This window comes from Polypterus senegalus, chromosome 4 (genome assembly GCF_016835505.1).
Source record: "Polypterus senegalus isolate Bchr_013 chromosome 4, ASM1683550v1, whole genome shotgun sequence".
NCBI classification, from domain to species: Eukaryota; Metazoa; Chordata; class Cladistia; order Polypteriformes; family Polypteridae; genus Polypterus; species Polypterus senegalus.
The window spans coordinates 155116846-155139693 of NC_053157.1; the positions used below are offsets into that span (position 1 = coordinate 155116846).

Genomic DNA, 22848 nt, shown 5'->3' on the forward strand with positions numbered 1-22848 from the left:
GCAGGCAGTGGGGTGGCACTGTATGCGTCTTTAACGTTTGCATATAGTAGGTAGGTATAGGTGATCATTCACATTGAGCAACTATGCCTGTATGTACAATCTGTATGTAACAAACAAAATTTGGTTTGATTTGACTCTGCTCCTACAAGCAGCTTTCATAGTTTTCAAACCAACTTTTTGTGGTAATTTCTCTATATTCCATTATCAGTTACAGGATAAAGTGCATCAGTGGGGGTTTTATTTTCATTTGAAGTCTGTATTATTTGTATAGTAAGTGTAATGAACTTCCTAATTACAATTGTTACGGATTTTAGTTTCCACAATTAGAGTAATTTTTTTGCATTAATATTTATACAAGTTGTCTTGAATATCTATGCATCTGTTAAGGAATGTTGACGTAAGTCAAAAGATATAACCAAACTGTATTACATTTTGCACAAGCAGAGACTATTAATAGGATAAAGAGAAAAGATTAGTAATCACTTTCAAAGATTGTTGTTTGCCATGGAGTATGTCACTGTACTCTATGGGCATGGAAATAAGCTGCAGCTGCCACTTAAATCCTTAGAAGAGGAATTTAAAGTTTACAAGAAACAGGGAAGTCCTACAGTACCTGAAGTCACGTCATCCAAAGATAGCCAAATCCAGAATCAAAATGAAGGCTCAGAGAAATTGGCAGACAGAAGAAGCAGTCCAGTAAGCTGAAGCAAGATTGTCGCCCAGCAGGCTGATGGGTGGAGTGACTCGATTTCAAGCTGGGTTGCAATCTTTTCCAGTCTTCCAGACTGACAGATGGAAAGGAATGGAGAAGCAACATCTTGTCCAGGCAAGAAGAACTGAAGGTAGCGGTGGAAAAAGAGATGCCCTGTAGAGGAGTGTCAATGAAAGAATAGGGTACAAAAAAAATATAAGACTGCACTCTGGAGAGGAAGATGACCTGGGGGGCTATGTGGATAGGTGATCCTCCATGGATTCAATTTCTTATCCAGACAATGTACAATGTGTTTCCCAGTTTGCCAGACCTCCATATATGGGGCAAGGTAGAGACATCAGCTTGCCCACTATGCTCTAAATGTAGGACTTTGGAGCATAATATGAGCAGTTCCTCCAAGAAACTAGGAGAGGGAAGATAATGGTGGCAGCATGATAAAGTTTTGAAGGAAGTGACAGATGCTATCAGCAAAGGGATTATGTGGAGTAAACATGTCTGTCTTTCTAAACATACCAACACATTCATTACAGATGATGAGTAGCTTTAACCCCCAGGCAAGAGATCTACAACAATCTTGGCCTTGTGATTTGGCAGCTGATGATCGTCTTTAAGAGACAGCATATAGCAGCCACTACCTTTAGGCCAGATTTCGTCCTCACCTCAGAAGCCACCAAATAAGTTGTTATGTGGGAGCCAACATTCCCATGGGAGGATCATATGGACCAGACTTTCAGGAGAAGAATTTTCAATTATGCGGGACTGGTCAACAATTGCAGACAAGACAGTTAGAGAATATAATGCCCTTCAGTACAGCTGTGATACAGGGACTATACAGACCAGTCCTTGGCCAGAGCCCATTAAGCATCATATGAGAGAGGAGGAGAAGACCCATCACCAATACCACAGAAGCAGCTAATAAAGCCTCTAGATGACTGTGGCTTAAGATAGTAGAGCCATGGCACTAAAGCAGCCTATTTGCTATCTGGTTACAAGCTGAGGCCTGGTCAACCCCATCTGGATTGCCTTAAGGTGAGTGTATGATGAAGAAAGGCCTGAAACACTTGAGGAAACCAAGGACAACACTTACAATGTGACCAGTAGCATCACAAGGATGTATTTGCTCAGTCAAATCATTCAAATCTAGTTGATAAAATAGAAATATTCATGATTTTTTGCAGGATAAAGTTATATGTGAGCCTTCAACCATAAATCATAATTGCAAATGAAAAGCCATAAAGGCAATTTTAAAACAAACTGTAACTGAAGTATTAGCTGAATCAAGTAATAGCGATCACAATGTGCATAGGTCATCAGACGTCAACATGAATAGTGAATCTGATACATACACCACTACATCACCGGACCGCCATGATATGCCTGTTGAATGCAGTCGCCTAAAGATTGACTGTGGTGCAAGTGGGTGAGTGAAACAAAGGCAAAGTGATTGTAATTAAGTAGAAAGACAAGAAAGCCATTAGTCTCCTAAGCACTGTTCACATTTCAGCAACTTTCAATGTTTGTGTCGGGGGTAATGTAGAAGTCACTAAGCCTTGCGCAGTTAGCCTTCAATAACACAAGTAGGGTATCAATAATACAGATCAGGCACTGACATTTTGACACTCTCATTTTAAGCAACAGAAAAAATATTATAAGAAAAGTGTGCAAAGAAACATGCTTCTACTCTCTTGATTGTGACGTCGGGCTGTGCGTTGGTGACAGCTTCAAAATGCATCACATAAAGGACGTGTGTCCTACATCTGCATCAGTACAGCAATTGGAAAGGCGCTATATAAATAAAATTTACTATTATTATTATTAGACATACCTCTCCTACTCTATTTATGTTAACATTTTGGTATTTATATGTTTCTGTTACATGTAATAACATTTTGTTGAAAAATATTTCATTTTTTTAAATTGCTTTTCTGGGGTAAACTTACTGCTATGGAGGTTACTAGTCTGCCATTCTTGAATTAACAGTAATCTCTATTTCCCTAATATCAGCTTTTCGAGTCATGTCCAATAATACGTTACTGCTTACTGAAAAGCTTATTGCAATAACTTACATTGCATGTGTTAATGTTGTCACATCTTGCTTAACTGGACGAATCCCTACTCACATACCACACCACAATTAGGTAAAGATATTTAATTTAATTTAAATTTAGAATCTGGGATGCATTTGCTATTTTTTTTCAATTAATTAAGCACACCCAACCACAGCAAACCTTTTGCATATGCAGTGTTTTTGAATGATTACATCTCTTCATGTCTTTGCCTTTTCTGTTTTCTCTGCTTTATGATGGAGAGAAGGTGTCTGATCTGAATGGATGAAGGCGTTTTCACACCCGGTTTGTTTGAAGCTGTTGTTTCGAACTCTGGATTGATTTTCCATGTAGTCAAATTCATTTAGCTAGGTGTAAAAAAACTGGACCTAGGCCCTTTAAAAACAGCCGTCACAGTGAGGTATCAAGCGAGCAATGGGGTGGTTGGAATGAGGTATGAATGTGACACAACATAGATCTGATCTAACTACAGGAAATGTGACATATTGAGGATAAAGTTTCAGTATGCTGTTGTGTCATTGCTGCTAATAATTAGGCAATTTCATTTTAAAAATGAATACAAACATTCAAATGTCACTCAATTCACGTAAAGCACCTCACACAATTACCTGTTAATTGAGGCTCAGGACTTCTTTATTTTCCTCTCAGTTAGATATCAATTGACCAAATGAAACGTAAATGCACCTGTGATTAATTCTGTCAATCCATATAGGAAGGTGACAAGAAATGAACAGCAGAGCAGTGTGTGACTGACGACTAAACCCCCTAATCTTACATTCTATGAGCAGTGCGGGCAGGTGGGGCATCCTGTCTGATCACTATTTGGGCACAATGCGGACACTGGAATCATGTTATCTTTGATATTACATAGTGAATGTTAATGAAATTTTACAAAATTAACATCATTAACAAATATTTACAATGTGAAGACCATAGATATGTGATTTGAGAGAAACTAAACAAGGTTACGTTATTACAGTAGGCTGCTGGAGAGTAAATATGCAACATCATACAGTGAAATGAAATTCGCCTGATACATCTCAATGAAACTGAAGCATATCAATATATGCAATCAGTAGAGACCGCCTTCTTCATCTAGATGACACGTGTCCGTTCTGTTTTTATGTACTCTGCTAGTTATCACATGATAGCTGTGTTTGGTAAACTAACCACATAATTATTGCAAATGTAGCGGTGCGCATGAATGATCATCTATTTAGCTTTTGTGTATACTGTGGAAAGAAGATTTTAAATATTGTTAAATTAATATTATACATTCATTTTCATTTGAGTGTTTTCTTATTTTTTTCATTCCATGTAAGGAATATGAGGACAGGCTCAAAGAAATTGTTGTCATCGATGCAAAGACTCAACTAGATGCGCGTAGAACTCTGGCATCAAACTATTTACAAAAGGTAAGAGCTTAATCTACGACATTCACAACATTTTAATTTATACAAATATAAAAAACAATATTATATTTGGAAACTATAAAAAAATAGCTTGACTAAACTGTTGAGTATGTTTTTCCTTTATTGTGTTTTGGAGAATTTTAGACAAAATAAGAAAAAGCATGTGATCAATGTAGGGATTTCAGAATATATAAATTAACATAATCTATAAACATATATATTGCAAAGCTGACTAACTGTCTCACTGACTCTCTCACCAATAAAAACACTTTAATTTTTCATTTAGTTTTTCTGTTTTTTACCCCCAAATATTGATATAGTGAAATGTTCTTCTTTAGTGGATACCTACTGACCTAGATATACCATCCTGACAAACTTCAGCTTTTTACTAAATACCACAAAACATCAAAATCGCTTCAACAAATTTGATTAAAATCTGGTGATGTATAGAAAAAAAGAAATGAGCTAATACATGCTTTTTTATTTGTCCATAATAATACTATTCCGAGTATGCTATGCTAATGTGCCACACAGTACTAAGAGAAGCACAAAGAGAAAGAGTAGCAGCCAATCTGCGGCCTGTTTGAGACGTGCCAGTGTATGCAAATGAAGGTGTCCAGCAGGTCAGTGGTGTAGACCAATAGGGCCAACTGATAAGAGAAGAAAGGGAGGTGCCTGCGACAGGTAAAAGACAAAGCATTGAGCTATGAAGTAGAAGCAAGAAGGAAACTAAAAAAACTTATTTCCATACACAGTGCCTGTTTCATGTTCTATATTATTTTTGATCAACTGAAATGTAATCCCTTTTAATTGATAATGAACACTTCCACACTGTATTACAGACATGGACACAGTTGTACCCGTACATCTTACCACAAAGTGCTGTATGCCTCCTGTAAAGCAATTAGATGAAAAGTAATTGCCCCATGTATACTTGTATGCCTTTGATATGTCATCGAGTAAATCAAAGGAATTCTAAATGGCCTGGACACATTTGTTGGTACCTGTAAAAGATTATAAATAATTGGATTTGAGTGATCTTTCAAGCTAGCTTTTTTCTTTAATTAGTACCACGTATGTCTCCAAATGTGCAATCAGTCATTCAGCCAATTTACATGGAGAAAAGTCTGCTGTTTGACATCCATGTGTGTCTCACACTGAACATGGACCAGAGAAAGCAAAAGAGAGAGTTGCCTGGGAAGATCAGAAAGAAAATTATAGGCAAGCATGCTAAAGACCAACACAACAAGACAATCTCTAAGCAGCTTGACATCCCTGTGACGACAGCTGCAAATATTATTAAGAAGTGTGGGGTCCAGGGACTGCAGCCAGCCTCCCTTAATATGGCCACCAAGAGGTAAATCGGCCACAGAATTGGCAGAAGGATAATGAGAATGGTAGACAAAAAGCCAAGGACTACTTCCAAAGATATATAAGCTGAACTGCAAGGTCTATCAGTGTTTTATCACTCCATGTGTTGCTTTTTAAGTGACAGTGGGCTCAATAGAAGAAGACCCAGGTGGTCTCCACTGTTGAAAGCTCTGTCTCAGTCACGGGTCCTCTGAAAAGATAACAAGCCAAAACACGCACCTAAAACACCCAAGAATGACTAAGAACAAACATCAGACTATTCTGAAGTGGCCTTCTATGAGCCCTGAACTGAATCCAGTTGAACAACTGTGAAAAGAACTGAAAGATGCAGTTTGGAGAATGTACCCTTCAAACATGACCCAGCTGGAGCTGCTTGCTCAGGAAAAGTGGGCCAAACTACATGTTGACAGGTGCTGAGGTCTCACTGAGTACTACAAGAATCACTTGTTTGCAGTCATTGCCTTTAAAGGTTATGCAACAAAATATTAGATTAAGGGTCCCATCGTTTTTGTCCATGTGTTATCATCATATATACTCACGTTTAAGTTCTCCCGTGCATAAGTCGGAGCTTTATTTTACCATATAATTTCCGGTATTTTATAATGTTGGTCATATAAGTCGAATGTGGAAAATTCTACTATTGGTCCAAGAGATTATGCTATGCTAATGCCCACCTGAGAGAGTAACCATGGAGCACATTGCCCTTTTTTCTATGTATTGTGCTTACTTGACCACACGTTAATACCCAAACTATTCCGAAGCGCCGTTTGTACTGTTTTGTGTTTTTGTATCTCACACCCTCATACACCTTTATTGTAACAGCATCCCTTATCTACAATGGAGCATTTGATCAGAAGAAAATATGAAGCTGGTTTTAAATTAAAAGTTATTGAAGTTGCGAAAGAAATTGGTAACTGCGGTAATGCAACAAAATTGAAACTGGTGTGAGATTGGAGGAAGCAAGAATATGTAAAAAAACAATTAAGTGTAGCATTTTTGAACAGACGTATAAATCGGGGCCTGATTTTAGGATTAATTATTTCAGGTTTCAAGACCTGACTTATGCATGAGTATATACGTTATTTTAAATACTCCTTTGAATCAAAAATCTAAAGCAAAATATAATTTCTTTTATTAAAAACAGAATAAACAATGATGGGTGCCAATTACTTTTGTCAGTTTTAAGTTATTTCAGAGACCTTTATGGGTGTTTTTTTTTTTTTTCGTGGGGCAGATAACAACAAAATTGTAAAAAGGTAGATTGAAATTTCATTGTCATTGTATGAATATGGTATGTTTTTATTAGGTTTGAAAATATAGCATTAAATTGTCAAATTTGTTGTGAGACAGTGGTCATAAATATAAATAAATATAGCAAAACCAGCGATAATTACAAGAATGTTTAATACATATGAAAGATATGCAAAATCCCTCAAACTATGCATCCACTTGCGAATTGATAGCTGCATCAGAAATTTTATAAATATATTTGAAGTTTACAGAAATGGTGTATTACTTGCTAAATTTCACATTGCACATTGCAGCAGTCATTTTGATGTTTATGAACCTATTGCTACTCAAAATGCAACGTTCACAGGATGGATCTTGCCCTGGAAACATCTTGGACACTTTCAAACGAGATAGATGTGCTTGATTAGAACATTAGAACACTCTAGACGAGAACAGGCCATTCAGCCCCACAATGCTCGCCAGTCCTATCCACTTATTTCCTCCAAGAAAACATCAAGTCGAGTTTTGAAAGTCCCTACATCTTATTTTTCTACCACTCTACTTGGTAGCTTATTCCAAGTGTCTATCGTTCTTTGTGTAAAGAAAAATTTCCTAATGTTTGTGCGAAATTTACCCTTAACAAGTTTCCAACTGTGTCCCCGTGTTCTTGATGAACTCATTTTAAAATACAAGTCTCGATCCACTGTACTAATTCCCTTCAGAATTTTAAACACTTCAGTCATGTCACCTCTTAATCTTCTTTTGCTTAAACTGTAAAGGCTCAGCTCTTTTAATCTTTCCTCATAATTAAACCCCTGTAGCCCTGGAATCAGCCTAGTCGCTCTTCTCTGGACCTTTTCTAGCGTTGCTATGTCCTTTTTGTAGCCTGGAGACCAAAACTGCACACAGTACTCAAGATGAGGCCTCACCAGTGCATTATAAAGGTTGAGCATAACCTCCTTGGACTTGTACTCCACACATCGTGCTATATAACCTAACATTCTGTTAGTCTTCTTAATGGCTTCTGAACACTGTTGGGAAGTTGATAGCTTAGAATCCACTATGACTCCTAAATCCTTCTCATAAGGTGTACTCTCGATTTTCCGACCACCCATAGCTTAGAATCCACTATGACTCCTAAATCCTTCTCATAAGGTGTACTCTCGATTTTTCGACCGCCCATTGTGTATTCAAACCTAACAGTTTTACTTCCTATGTGTAATAATTTACTAACATTAAATTTCATTTGCCACAAATCTGCCCAATTCTGTATACTATCCAAGTCCTTCTGTAATGATATAACAGATTCCAAATTATCTGCTAATCCACCTATCTTGGTATCATCTGCAAACTTAACCAGCTTGTTACTTATATTCCTATCCAAATCATTTATATATATTAAAAATAGCAGAGGCCCTAGCACTGACCCCTGTGGAACACCACTCTTAACATCGGCCAGTTCTGATGAAGTTCCTCACACCATAACCTTTTGCTTCCTGTGCCAATTCTGCACCCATCTAAAAACATCACCCTGAACTCCCACTTCTTTTAACTTGATGCCCAACCTCTCATGTGGCACCTTATCAAATGCTTTCTGAAAGTCCAGATAAATAATATCATAAGCTCCACTTTGATCGTATCCTTTTGTTGCCTCCTCATAGAATTCCAGCATGTTAGTAAAACACAACCTCCCTCTTCTGAACCCATGCTGACTGTTCAGAATAACTCCTGTCCTTGCCATGTGTTGCTCAATCTTATCCTTAATAATTCCTTCCATTAATTTTCCTGTAATGCATGTTAAACTTACTGGCCTATAGTTGCTTGGATCTGCCCTGTCACCCTTTTTATACAATGGGATGATATTTGCCATTTTCCAGTCCAGTTTTGACTTCCTAAAAATATGTGTCAAGGGTTTATATATGCACTCACTAGCCTCCTTAAGAACACGAGGATAAATATTATCTGGTCCTGGTGATTTATTTGATTTCATCTTATTTAATCTGAGCAGCACTTCTCCCTCTACAATTTCCAAATCTCTCAGTACCTCCTTAGTAGTCGCGTTTACCTCTGGAAGGTTATCCACTTGCTCACTTGTAAACACCTCAGAAAAATGTAAGTTATGGGCATCCGCTATTTCACTGTCTGTGTCTTTTAATTCCTCTTTACTATTCCTGATGAACTTGACCTCCTCCTTAACTGTTCTTTTACTACTAAAATACTGAAAGAATCTCTTGGGGTCTTCTTTCGCCTTATCTGCTATATTCCTCTCCAACTGTCTTTTAGCATCCCTGATATCCTTCTTAATGGTTGACCTCATGTTCTCATACGCTCTACGATTCACTTTGCAGTCATTAGTCTTATATGCCTTATACAGCAGTTTTTTCCTTTGCAACTTCTTTTTTAAATCTTTATTAATCCACCGTGGAGGTTTTTTCTAGTGTTTTATTAATTCAAAATTTAGGTATGTAGATAAAATCAAGATAAAAGATTTTAAGTTGAATTATTGAATGTATTGCACATATGGAGCTAATGTGAATTCTGTGTGTGGCTGTCTTCCAGTCCGTCTCTGAAATGTTGAGTAAGAGATCCTTTTTCCACTGTACTCTGGGATCTTTGAAGGACAGAACTTTAAAATGTTTTTTATATATTACAAAAATGCTGCCTGAGTCCCCAAGACTGATCAATATTTCTTCTGCAATAGAAATAGGTGGGAGGTGACCAAAACTCGGCAGATTTCATTTAGCAAAGTTTCTAATTTGGAGATGGTGGAAAAATTGTATTGATGGGAGATTAAATTTGGAGTATAATTATTCATAGGATGCAAAGACATAATTTATATACAAATCTCTAAATGATTTCATCCCATACGTTTTCCAAACATTAAAAGCTATGTAAGTTTGAGAATGTGGATAAAGGTAATTATCACGTAGAGGTGCCACAGATAAAATATTTGCTAACTTGAAGTGCTTCCTACATTGGTTCCCTATTCTGAGTGAATAAAGGACAATTGGGTTTTTAGTATATTGATGATACCTTACAAATTACAAAGTAAGGAATATAAAGAGATACTGCAGGATTTCATTTCTATTGTAGCCCAAGCTAGTGTGTGTTCATCTCTTTGTGTCAATGTCCAGGTTTTTATAGCTTGTATGTTTGCTGCCCAGTAATAAAATTGAAAATTAGGTAGAGCCATGCCGCCTTCTGCTTCAGGTCATTGTACAGTCGTATAGCTTAGGGAGGATATTTATCTTCACAATGCTAATTCTTCCAGCTAAAGATGTAAGGTAGACCATCTATTCATGTCTCGTTTAATTGTATCTATACAGACAGCGAAATTTTGTTGAAAAAGAGCTTTATATTTACTTGTGATGTTAACCCCTAGGTATTTAAATTGATCTGCAATGATAAAAGGGAAGGTGTCCAATCTAATGTTGTTTGCTAGAGAATTCACTGGAAAAATCACATTTTTGTACAAATTAATTTAAAGGCCAGATATCTTTTGAAATTCTGCTAGTGCTGTTAGGGCTGTTAGCACAGAAGTTTGTGGGACAGATACGTACAGTACCATATCATCTGCATAAAGTGATAGTTTCTGTTCAAGTTCTTCTCTGAAAATCCCCTTTATCTCTGATGCATTTCGAAAGTAAACAGCCAGTGGTTCGATGGCAATTGCATATAGCAGTGGTGACAAGGGGCATCCTTGTCTAGTACCACATTCTAGTTTGTAGTCTGAAACAATATTGTTAATACAAGCTGAAGCTTCTGGACTGGTATACGGTAGTTTGATCCATGCACATATGTTAGGGCAAAAACCAAATTTATGCAAAGTGGTGAACAAGCATACAGTATCAAATGCTTTTTCTGTATCCAAAGGTAATATGGTCTCCGGAGTGTTAGACTTCATGGGTGAATATGTTACATTGCATAGGTGTTGAAGATTGCTTATTTATAAGCCTTTGAGGTAAGTGGACCCAGACTGACATGTGCAAACTCGGAATTTAATCGAGATTCCTGGAAGCAGCATTGCTGACCACCATGCCACAGTGAGCCCCAATCTCCAACCTCCTCATTGTTAGCCTTTGCCCTGTAAGATATGATGCAGTGGGTCTCATCCACAGTTGGACTATCCACTTAAATTTCATCATCTCAGTTTGTTGCCAAGTACAGTACTTTGATGAGGTATTGGTGGCAAAAATACACCAACACAGAAAAACACTGGAATAGAAAGCTTAGAAAAGAACAATTCTGACACCTACAGGCCGTTCAACCTAATACAACCATCCGTCTTATTCACCTAATTTCTCCACAGTGATATCAAGTTGAATTTTGAAGGACTTTAAGTCTTAGTCTCCAACCCTTGCTTGGTAACTTATTCAATGTGTCTAAGATTCTCTGTCTGAAGGAAATGTAGCATTTGTGTGAAATGTACTTGTAACAAGTTTAAATGTGTCCTTGTTTTCTTCCTGAAGGGCTCAAATAACAGCTGGATTCCACTGTACTAATTCCTTTCATAATTTTGATCACTAAATAGGTTGAGCACTAAATGAAAATGATTTATCCTAAATTGTTAATAGTAGCTCAATTACTTTGAACTTGAAATTTTTTTAAGCTTTTTTTTTTTTTTTTTTAGGTTAGGGAAACTGTTATGACTCGATTCCTAATTGCAAAGCATCATCATAACCTCTGGGACATTGTTGTGGAAGAGGAAATTCCGAGTCTTGCGTAAGTTTTTCAACAGCTGACTCATGGAATTTGTTGGTGAATGTAGCAGTGATGCCTTTAGATACATTAATGTTCACCTCATGTTCTTGGAGATGTCTTTTGTCACTGCTCATTCGTGTGATTGCATGCTTTTAATAGGTTGTTAGTGATGTTGAAAAGTTTCCTTTTGTAGATAATCTGTTGTTTTTTTTGAGCAAATTTGTATTTTTTTTAAGAATCATGAACGACAATATTCTTTGTGCTGTGATTCTCTAGGTTCTCCATTGATCTTGGTGTGATGTGTTAGCCATTCACTTATATGGTTAAGACCAAACTAGGCTAAACGTCTTCTCTTTATAAGTTTTCAAAATGCAATCTTTATTGGCTAGATTAAGGTACCTTAATATATTTCTGATATCAAAATAAGGATCAGATTTACATTTGTTCCAGACAATGTAAAGGGTAATGGCAGGTACAGGATGCACACTTCCTTTCACTGCACTGCATGTGTTTGTTTTACTACTCAGAAAACAAAGATGGATTTTCCTGAGAAATGCTAAATCAGCATAATTTTGCTAGCGCCATCAGTGATGGTTTTAAAACTGGTTTACTCTTCAAGTAAATAGTTCATCCAAAATTCAAGACTTCAAAGATATTTTGATACTTTAAATCTGGACTTTTCCTTCCATTGAATTAATTTTTTAAGGTGCAAAATGTTTTGATTTTATCTAAGGGACAGATTGTAGATAACAGTGAGGGGTTTACGGGGGTACATGGGATGGATTAACAGGACATGAAAGATCTGGTCAAGATTGTCTACTGCAGATATGTCACTTAAGTGCCCACTCTATGGTAGGGCTGACAGCAAGGGGGCTGACGTTTTGTTCTAAGCCTGGTGTCAAAGTTGAAATCAATTTTGGTTACTATATTTTTATTAATATTATTGAATATAAGCAAGCAATGCTTGATGATGATCACAAACCATTATGTGCAATGAAACAAGCTCTAGTGAGTGAAATGTATTTTCTACAGCGGCAGTTTTGCTTACAGTGCAGGAATAAAAGGTTAAAACAATGTGATACTTCAGGCGTAGGAGGAAGGCCAGAATGCAGTTAGTTTCATAACAAAATGTGATAGTCCATTGTGGAAGTAAAAAAAACTCCCCCAAGGAAGACAGGACAAGTTCAATCAGTTAGATGTTTATTCAGTCACAGATGATGAACGTGGATTCTACGTTGCAAGGCAGAAGAGCAGTTACATTTTTTTCTGTTGGCTTTTAATAATTTCTTCTTCCTCCCCCTTCCCCTTATTTCTTAAAAATAAACATAATTGACCATTTTGTTTTAGTACGCTAATGAGCCATCTGTTCTTATTTTTTCACTGATCAGATAGACCCTAAAGAAGGAAAGGTCATCTTTCCTGTGTCAAATAGATACGTTCCTAAGAAACTGGAAATTGTCTCTGGTCAGCTTACTGCACCCTGTCTTATGACAGACTCCTGTATGAATAACCTGCCCTTACAGCAAAGCGGCCTTGTCAGCTATTAACCCTAAGTAGCTTGCAAGCAGTTACTTTTTCTTTCGCACCATGTTTTCAGATCTGTGACAAAATGGTGTATCATGATTTAAGAAACATTACCCATACATCTTCTGAAAACATCACACTTGAGTAATGTGTCAAATTAGATAGATAGATAGATAGATAGATAGATAGATAGATAGATAGATAGATAGATAGATAGATAGATAGATAGATAGATAGATCTTTATTTGTAATTATTTTTATAATTAAACATTCCTTTCAAATAGTTTTAATACTATCGTCTTTTGTTATGTGGACAGGGGAATGTAAAGTTTCATTTTGTTTTAGAATTTTAAATGGACACCGCCAGGTCAATTCTGCATACAGTGTGTAATTTGATGATATCTAAAAGGCTGTTTTCTTGCTCAGAAGTGTTTATTCTGAGATTCTAGTGTCCTTGCATAGTTCAAATACATACAAATAAGAGCTCTGAATTGGCTTAATGTTTACAGGCATACACCAGACTGGGTTGACATCGTCTATAATGGCTTTTTAACCTGATAGACATATTTTTTTTTGGGGGGGGGATAATTTAGTTATTTATCAAAGATTTGACTGCACTGCACTGAAATTGGAACTTTGTTTTGTTTTGATTGTCTTACTAAAAGCATTGTCTGACCTTTGTATGTACCCCTTACTGTATATGTGTGTCCTCATCTGCCCAGCTTATCTTGGTTATGGTGTTGATGGTGGCGGGTTCAAGAAGCTCTGGAATGCAACAGGAAGTGTGAAACCTACCCATATCGTCACATAGTACAGCTAGTATATAAACTTGTTATTCGGCTTTGTTACTACATTACTAGAAACTTTAATTTCTCACAAAGAAAATCGGAGTTTAAATGTGTGTATTGGTAATTTCCTTGTACCTTTTTATTGATTCTTTTTTTCATTATTTGCAGACTTTTGGGAATAAGTTTTTTCACTCTCTTAGAACCCAAAAGACCATTAAAACCAACTAGGAAGGAAAGGAAGAAGGTTACTGCTCAGAATCTTTCAGATGGGGATATAAAAATTCTGGTCAACGTAGTTCGTGCTTATGATATTCCAATTCGGAGACCTATTGTGAGGTAAACTGTTTTATTCAATAGTGGCTCAGTTTCCGGCAAGTGCAATTTCAGTTTTCCATTAATAAATCCTGTAATGCAGTGACATTTATTTTTTGGAACTCCGTTCTAATTCGACTCGATTTCTCTGACTTGGAGTGTGGTAAGAACGAACATTAGTAAAAGTATGATGTTTTCAAATGTCTGGCTAAGAGTAAGAGCTTGCTGTATATACAGTAGAAATAGTAAGGTGCCTTCTTGGTTTTCAGTTAGATTTTCTATTTGTGATGATATGCTAATGAAAAGGGAGTTTTAAGCAGTTTTATGTGCACTTATTTGTACAAATTAAATCCATTTTCCATTTTTGGGGCATCATTACATATTTCTCAATTCCCCATGTTAACTTTTCCTACTAATTAAAAGGAAAGTCTATTTAAAACTAGTAGAAGCTTTGTTTTACCCTAAGAATGATTTTTGTTTTTACCTAAACAATTGATGCATATTTGTCATATGCTTACAATTTCAATGTTTGTGTTCAAGCATGTACTACCCAATAATGAAAAATTTACTGTGCCTTCATGTAAAGATGTTCTCGTTGGTTACAAAATCTTGTTTTTGGTATGATTAGAAGGTCATTTTGCAGTGCAGTCGCCATCATCTGGTACTCTGCATTTCTAAATTCTGTCCTCCAACTACTTTTACTTCTTTGTGTCAGACATTTGCTACAGATTATACTGTACTTTTTTTTTTTAATTTTTAGATTTTAGCTTGACCTCAGATATTTAAGTTCTTGAAAAACAGTTTCATTTTTACACCTACAGTGGTGTGAAAAACTATATGCCCCCTTCCTGATTTCTTATTCTTTTGCATGTTTGTCACACAAAATGTTTCTGATCATCAAACACATTTAACCATTAGTCAAATATAACACAAGTAAACACAAAATGCAGTTTTTAAATGATGGTTTGTATTATTTAGGGAGAAAAAAAAATCCAAACCTACATGGCCCTGTGTGAAAAAGTAATTGCCCCTTGTTAAAAAATAACCTAACTGTGGTGTATCACACCTGAGTTCAATTTCCATAGCCACCCCCAGGCCTGATTACTGCCACACCTGTTTCAATCAAGAAATCACTTAAATAGGAGCTGCCTGACACAGAGAAGTAGACCAAAAGCACCTCAAAAGCTAGACATCATGCCAAGATCCAAAGAAATTCAGGAACAAATGAGAACAGAAATAATTGAGATCTATCAGTCTGGTAAAGGTTATAAAGCCATTTCTAAAGCTTTGGGACTCCAGCGAACCACAGTGAGAGCCATTATCCACAAATGGCAAAAACATGGAACAGTGGTGAACCTTCCCAGGAGTGGCCGGCCGACCAAAATTACCTCAAGAGCGCAGAGACGACTCATCCAAGAGGTCACAAAAGACCCTAGGACAACATCTAAAGAACTGCAGGCCTCACTTGCCTCAATTAAGATCAGTGTTCACGACTCCACCATAAGAAAGAGAATGGGCAAAAACGGCCTGCATGGCAGATTTCCAAGGCGCAAACCACTGTTAAGCAAAAGAACATTAGGGCTCATCTCAATTTTGCTAAGAAATATCTCAATGATTGCCAAGACTTTTGGGAAAATACCTTGTGGACTGATGAGACAAAAGTTGAACTTTTGGAAGGCAAATGTCCGTTACATCTGGCGTAAAAGGAACACAGCATTTCAGAAAAGAACATCATACCAACAGTAAAATATGGTGGTGGTAGTGTGATGGTCTGGGGTTGTTTTGCTGCTTCAGGACCTGGAAGGCTTGCTGTGATAGATGGAACCATGAATTCTACTGTCTACCAAAAATCCTGAAGGAGAATGTCCGCCATCTGTTCGTCAACTCAAGCTGAAGCGATCTTGGGTGCTGCAACAGGACAATGACCCAAAACACACCAGCAAATCCACCTCTGAATGGCTGAAGAAAAACAAAATGAAGACTTTGGAGTGGCCTAGTCAAAGTCCTGACCTGAATCCAATTGAGATGCTATGGCATGACCTTAAAAAGGCAGTTCATGCTAGAAAACCCTCAAATAAAGCTGAATTACAACAATTCTGCAAAGACGAGTGGGCCAAAATTCCTCCAGAGCGCTGTAAAAGACTCATTGCAAGTTATCGCAAACGCTTGATTGCAGTTATTGCTGCTAAGGGTGGCCCAACCAGTTATTAGGTTCAGGGGGCAATTACTTTTTCACACAGGGCCATGTAGGTTTGGATTTTTTCTCCCTAAATAATAAAAACCATCATTTAAAACTGCATTTTGTGTTTACTTGTGTTATATTTGACTAATGGTTAAATGTGTTTGATGATCAGAAACATTTTGTGTGACAAACATGCAAAAGAATATGAAATCAGGAAGGGGGCAAATAGTTTTTCACACCACTGTATGTGTGCTTTCTGACAATTATTTCACATAGATACAGCTATAAAAAAAATTTGAATTAAGTATTTGATTAGGTTTCATTTTTGTATGACAAATAGGTCAAAATATAAAAACATGGCCTGTAGTATGAATTGTATGAAATTGATAGTGTTTGATTTGTTTTAGGTTTTTATTGTATTATGCTGTAAGTGATCTACATTTTGCAACTGTTACACAAAGAATATCAATAGTAAATGCATAGAAAATATATACAATAGATAAAGAGTATTAGGCATCCTGAAGTGATATGTTTTTAATATGTCTTTTCAGCAAAACATTGGTTGTCTCCAAGTCTGCCAGGACTGGCACTGAAATCTTTGCACCTGGACAGCCATCTCAAAGTGCATCCCACGCTAGTGGCCATGGCTGGCAGTTCAATCAGGTTTCTTGTTATTGAAATGCCTTTCTAGTCAAAACTGAGTCCAAAGGGTTTTTAAACATTTGTATTTGTTTATTTATTATTTTATTAAATACTAGCCATCAACCACGGCTTCGCCCATGTATTAGTGAAACAGGACAGTGTGGAGGGCCTGGCCCAGCTCTCTACTCTCGTCGTCACTCTTTCCCCTCCCCTCAGCCGGCAGCCTCTGCCTCGGATTAGTACGAATATATCACTCCTGCAAGCGAACTATGATTCTTAGCGCAATGAGAGAAGTCGCAAAATCAACCGGAATGTTCAAGTAAATTATAGAAAAAAAAAAGATCTAAACCCATTAAGTAGTTCTCTGGTTCGCTAACTAAGTGGAGTTAAGGTTACGCCCCAAGGCAGATGCGTGAGTGAGGAGGGTCCTGCCCTCCTCCCCACAGCCCGATGAGTCTCTCGCACTAATAAATCGGTACCGCACATGAGCTATGATACTTAGCGCGATGAGAAAGTCGCAAAATCAACGGAATGTTCAAGCAAATTATAGGAAGAAAACCAGATCTAAATCCGTTAAGTAGTTCTCTCGTGAAAAGCGGACAGACATACAAACGGGTCTAAAAAACTATAAGAAATTTTGCGCTTGGACCACAAAAATTTTTAAAACCGTTTCTTGGCGAGCACCTATGGGCCAAGGGTAACCTACACTCCAAATTTCAAGTCCCAAGTCCTCATGGTTCAGGAGATTTTGTGATGAGTGAGTCAGTGGTATTTGGCTTTTATATATATAGATTTGAATGAGAAAAATAATATGAACTTAGTTAATATCTGTGCTAGGTAATATTAATATTTCAGAGTATTGTACCTTAATTAAGAGTGCCTGAATGCTTGACAACCAGCTTGCATCTTAATACTTTATTTCGGGGTCAGTAGCATTAAAAATAAAGTAAGGGTTGGCATCCAAACATACCAAAATAGTTAATCATTAGCAGTTTTGTCTAAACATTTGGTTTACAGAGTAAGACTTCTTATTATCTGTTATCACAGAGCAAAGCACAAAGTTATATATTACATTTGATCTAATTTCCTAATATAGTGTTCTGGTACAAATAAAGTCAGGATGTCCTGGTTTAAAAGGCACCCTTTCAAGCACGCACCCTTTCTTCCCCTTTTATTGTTTATTTGATATTATTTCTCATAACTTCAGTTTAATCCACCAAAGGTCCAAAAATGTCACCTTATAATGAAAGTGTTGTCTGATGATTGTCGACTTATGGTTCTTGTTGCAGTTGTGTTCACAAATTAGTACTTTATGCTAACTGATGCTATAAAGTGGCCAATTCAAGAACATTTTCAGGAAACACACTAAAAAAGTAACCCTTGCATAATCCACATGTATGTAAAGATGCTTCTTAATCGCGCTGATTCTGTTTATGGGAAATGCCTCCGAGTTTGGAAACTTACTGTACCTGTTTTGACACATAACATGAATCCAGTTATTTTCAAGTCCTTGCTGTCACATTGTTGAATAATGTCAATGTCTTCATTATAGTTAACAATTTCCACAGATCTCCTGTACCAAAAAATGCCTAAGTGTGTTCATTTATAAAATAGTAGAAAACTTTTACTGTAAAGATTTATGTTTCATTTTTCTTAAGCTTTTTTATTAGTGTTCTTCCTCTGTTTTGTTAAGGTTCTAGTTCGTCCGTTTGTTGAAGTTACATTTCAACACGCAGTGCAAAATACATCAGCAGCAGAAGGGCCAAATCCAAACTGGAATGAGGAACTGGAACTTCCATTTAGGTAAGCCGTTCACTGACTTGGAGTTACATTTTCTAACTCAGTATATACCCTAACGTTCTCTAATCCAGTTTCAGGGTCATGTAGGGCAAAACTGAGCTCAGGACAGGATCCAGGCATGGACAGAACACCATTAATCACACACACACATACTCACTCACTACCTGGGGCTCTTTGGAATGACAACGCAGTGAGTAACCAGACAGACAGGGTCTAGAATTTAAAAATCAAATGCCTATTTCTGTATAAACCGATGTTTCAGAGAGGACATTCGTTGTTTATGTGGTCAGATGATAGCAGTACTAGAACCCATTTTCAAACAGTCAGTGCTGAATTTACTCGAATAAGAAACGCACAGTGTTATCGATAGAAGGTGTAGGACATTTTAAAGAGTAGTTTGATTTCCGTAGTGCAGACAATGAATACAAAATTAATCTTACATTATTTTATTTTTCCTTGTTTCAATGCCATGCAACCATTATGACTGCATTCATTCTTTGTGGGAAGGAGAAGTGGTTTAAAAAGATTTTTCGATTGTGATGACACAAAGTCCTTCACAAAGCTATGGATTCGTGTTACTTTGCAATTGTGTATTTTCAAGACTAGAGTACAAGTGGAACCTCGAGATACGAGTTTAATTCGTTCCAGCACTGAGCTTGTATAGCGAATTTCTCGTATCTAGAACAAACTTTCCCATTGAAAATATTGGAAATCCGGTTAATCCGTTCCGCACCCCCAAAAATATCAACGTAAAAATCAATTTTCCTAACAAATAACACTTAATAATATATACAAGTGGAACCTTGGTTTACGAGTGTTTTGCAAGACGAGCTACATTTTTTAATTAATTTTAACTTGATAAAACGAGCGATGTCTTGCAATACAAGTAGTATGGATACACTTTGTCTACTGAGCGTCATGTGAGCATAACTGAGCTGATGGTTCTTCTCTCGTGCGCATCTCTCTCTCCTTATCTCTCTCGCTCGCGTCTCTCTCTCTCGCTCGCGCACGCCTCTCTCTCCTTATCTCGCTCGCGCGTGTGCGCGCCTCTCTCTCTCTCTCTCTCTCTCTCTCTCTCTCCTGTTGAGGGCAATCGTCTCCTATTCTCCGTCTGCATGTCCGCGATATTTTTGGATACTTATACAGCGAACAGCTACAGCGAAACAATGAAATCACAAGAGCACAAACGCGTAGATCCTCACGCTACGGGAGAACAAGGAACACTGAGTGAGCTGAAGGGCTGGCAGCGTCAGCTTGGGTGAATCCCCGAGTCGAGGCGGATCGGGAAACGCGTCACGCATAACCACAGCCTGGCTCGTGGCTCGTTCGCGAGCCAATGCTTGTATTCAGATCCAAATTTTTCGCTCATACTTTCCTCTTATCTTGAATTTCTCGTATACAGAGGTGATCGTATCTAGAGGTTCCACTGTATTTGATGCAGCTTTAAAAATGATGGCATGTCTGTCTACTTTTGTGTATGAAATAGGAATGTCAGCTATGTGAAAAAAATTTACTTTGTATTGCTTAATATGGAATCAGTTACATCTGTCCTGTAAAGAAACCAAAGGGGCTTCTGTGTCTTTTCAGTATACTGTATGTGAATTTACAGCTTTGGAAATAATTTCCCCATCTTTATAAAACTGGTTTATATACTTTTATTTGCAGTAAAATCAGAACATTGAAATTGTTTTTCATTTGTTTTATCTTACTAATAAAAAAGAACAAAATCATGAAGACAGAAAGAGTTAACATTCATTATGAGATGTGAAATACATTATGGCTAAACATTTATTGCATGTTATTACATATTTCCTGGCTCTCGTTTGTCATTGATCACATTCTTGCATCTTTACCTCCACTGTCCTCATGACAAACCTGCTACTGCTCCTACCACACACATTCAGGAGCTGGACACTAAAATGGAGAATGTAATTTTTGTCAAGATGAAAATAGCTGAACGTACAAATCAGTCAGAATAATTGAAATTAATTTTCTCCTAGTTTTCAATTTTTCTGATTATGTAGCAGTTTTCCATTTGCTTATATTTTCTTTCAGAGCTCCCAGAGGCAATTATAGCACTTCTAGTCTGCAGTCAGTGAAGGATAATCTTTTTGTCAATGTGTTTGACGAACTTGTATTTGACATGTTAGAGGTGAGCTTAATGAGTTCTTGTTCTGTTTGCTATACCAGTACTGTCTGTTTACTGCAACTGTGTACATTTTATTGACTCTGATGTAGTTGCCAAATGTGCACATACTCTGTCCTAGAGAAGGGGTTTCTTGAGCCAAATGAAGGATTTCACTTGTTATAGTGAAAATAGTACAATAAGCCATCAACTTTCAACTTCCCTTTCTCTTTTTTGTTTTCATTATTAAACATTTCTATAAATAATTTTAAAATAATCACTTATAGTACATGTTGCATACATGCTAGTAAGACTTTTTGTGTATTCTTCTTCTTCCTCTTCATCTTTTCCCCACTTATTTATGGGTTCGATGTGCTTCTCCACGAACAGCTCAATCCTGCACCTCCTTGACAGTCAAGCCCTCTTCCTTCAGATCTTTTACTTTATCCACCCTCCTTGACAATAACGAAACCCTATTAGCCTTTTAACACAACTGCTTAAGCTTTCAGTAATTCATTTTTAATTAGTGTGTACAGTACGCCCTTTCTTTTCATTTTATTATGTGCTGCCTACCATTTTCTGATTCTGCTGTTGCCTTGTGAAAGTAGCACAGAGTGGTGTAATTTCAAGTGCCATGATTTGGGTTTATGGGTGAGGATATGAAGTGATTACAAGGCTGAGAGATGAATGAGTGCTGTGACAGCAGTTTGAAAAACATTATGCCAAGAAGAGGTGGTGAAACGTTAGTCAAGTACAAGCTGAAGCTGCAGATTTACCCTTTAGTTTACATCCGTATCCTCACCTCTGGGTTGTATAAACTCACATAGAGCAATATGTTTCAGATGGAAAGTAACTTTGAATGAAATAATAATCTTTTTTCTTCTTGGCACACAACCACAAATATCTGTTCTGGGCTAATTTACAATGAATTATTTGATTAATCAATAAATCTAATAATCCCATCATTGGGATGTCAGAAGAAAGCAGGAATACCCTGAGATAATTGGACTGGACTGCCAATACTGATGCTCTATGTAAGAAAGGTCAGAGCCGACTATACTTTCTGAGAAGGTTGGCATCCTTCAACATCTGCAATAAGATGCTGCAGATGTTCTACCAGACGGTTGTGGCGAGTGCCCTCTTCTACATGGTGGTGTGCTGGGGAGGCAGCATAAAGATGAAAGACGCCTCACGCCTGGACAAACTCTATTGTAGGAGTAAAGTTGGACAGTTTAACATCTGTAGCAGAGCGACGGGCACTAAGCAAACTTCCTGTCAATCATGAAGAATCCACTGAACAGTGTCATTTCCTGGCAGAGGAGTAGCTTCAGTGACAGACTTTTGTCACTGTCCTGTTCCACTGACAGACTGAGGAGATCGTAACTCCCCCACACTATGCGACTCTTCAATTCCACCCGGGGGAGTAAATGTGAACATTACTCAAAGTTATTGTCTGCTTTTTTATTTTTATTACTATTTAATATTGTTTTTTTGTATCAGTATACTGCTGCTGGATTATGTGAATTTCCCCTTGGGATTAATAAAGTATCTATCTATCTATCTATCTATCTATCTATCTAGATAACTAGCATGTACTTGGAGAAATGTAAAAACTCCACACAGGTCAGAATACAAATCCAGTTTTCTCCTTTAGTCTTAGCTTGCTGAACTGATGCCATCATAATTCATCGTCTATCATAGCAAAAATATGCAGAAGACTAGAGCTGGACTTGAGGACGCCAGTCCATTGCTGAGCACCCACAGCACTGATACCACAGCAGTTTATAGTGACCATTGATTTAGAACACAACACAAGCACAAGTGTATCATGTAAATACAATAAAGAAGACATCAATAACTGGAGATCCACCAGTGCCCAAAAGTCACCAAAAGCTGCCAAAACTGCTACCTGATTTAGTTTTAGGTACTGTTGACCAGATATTTTTAAAGTAAAGTTTTCTTAAACAAATGTAAAAGTTAGTT

At 37.2% G+C, this 22848-nt stretch overlaps 1 protein-coding gene across 1 annotated transcript in view; it reads left to right on the forward strand.

Moving 5' to 3' along the window:
• LOC120528762 (coiled-coil and C2 domain-containing protein 2A-like) overlaps positions 1-22848 on the forward strand; it is a 101586-nt gene that overhangs the window by 53132 nt on the left and 25606 nt on the right. The window contains exons 20-25 of the mRNA XM_039752903.1: positions 4101-4193; positions 11422-11513; positions 13973-14140; positions 16850-16961; positions 18634-18743; positions 20796-20892. Of these exons, the coding sequence (XP_039608837.1) occupies positions 4101-4193; positions 11422-11513; positions 13973-14140; positions 16850-16961; positions 18634-18743; positions 20796-20892 (672 nt within the window). The remainder of the gene's footprint in view (positions 1-4100; positions 4194-11421; positions 11514-13972; positions 14141-16849; positions 16962-18633; positions 18744-20795; positions 20893-22848) is intronic.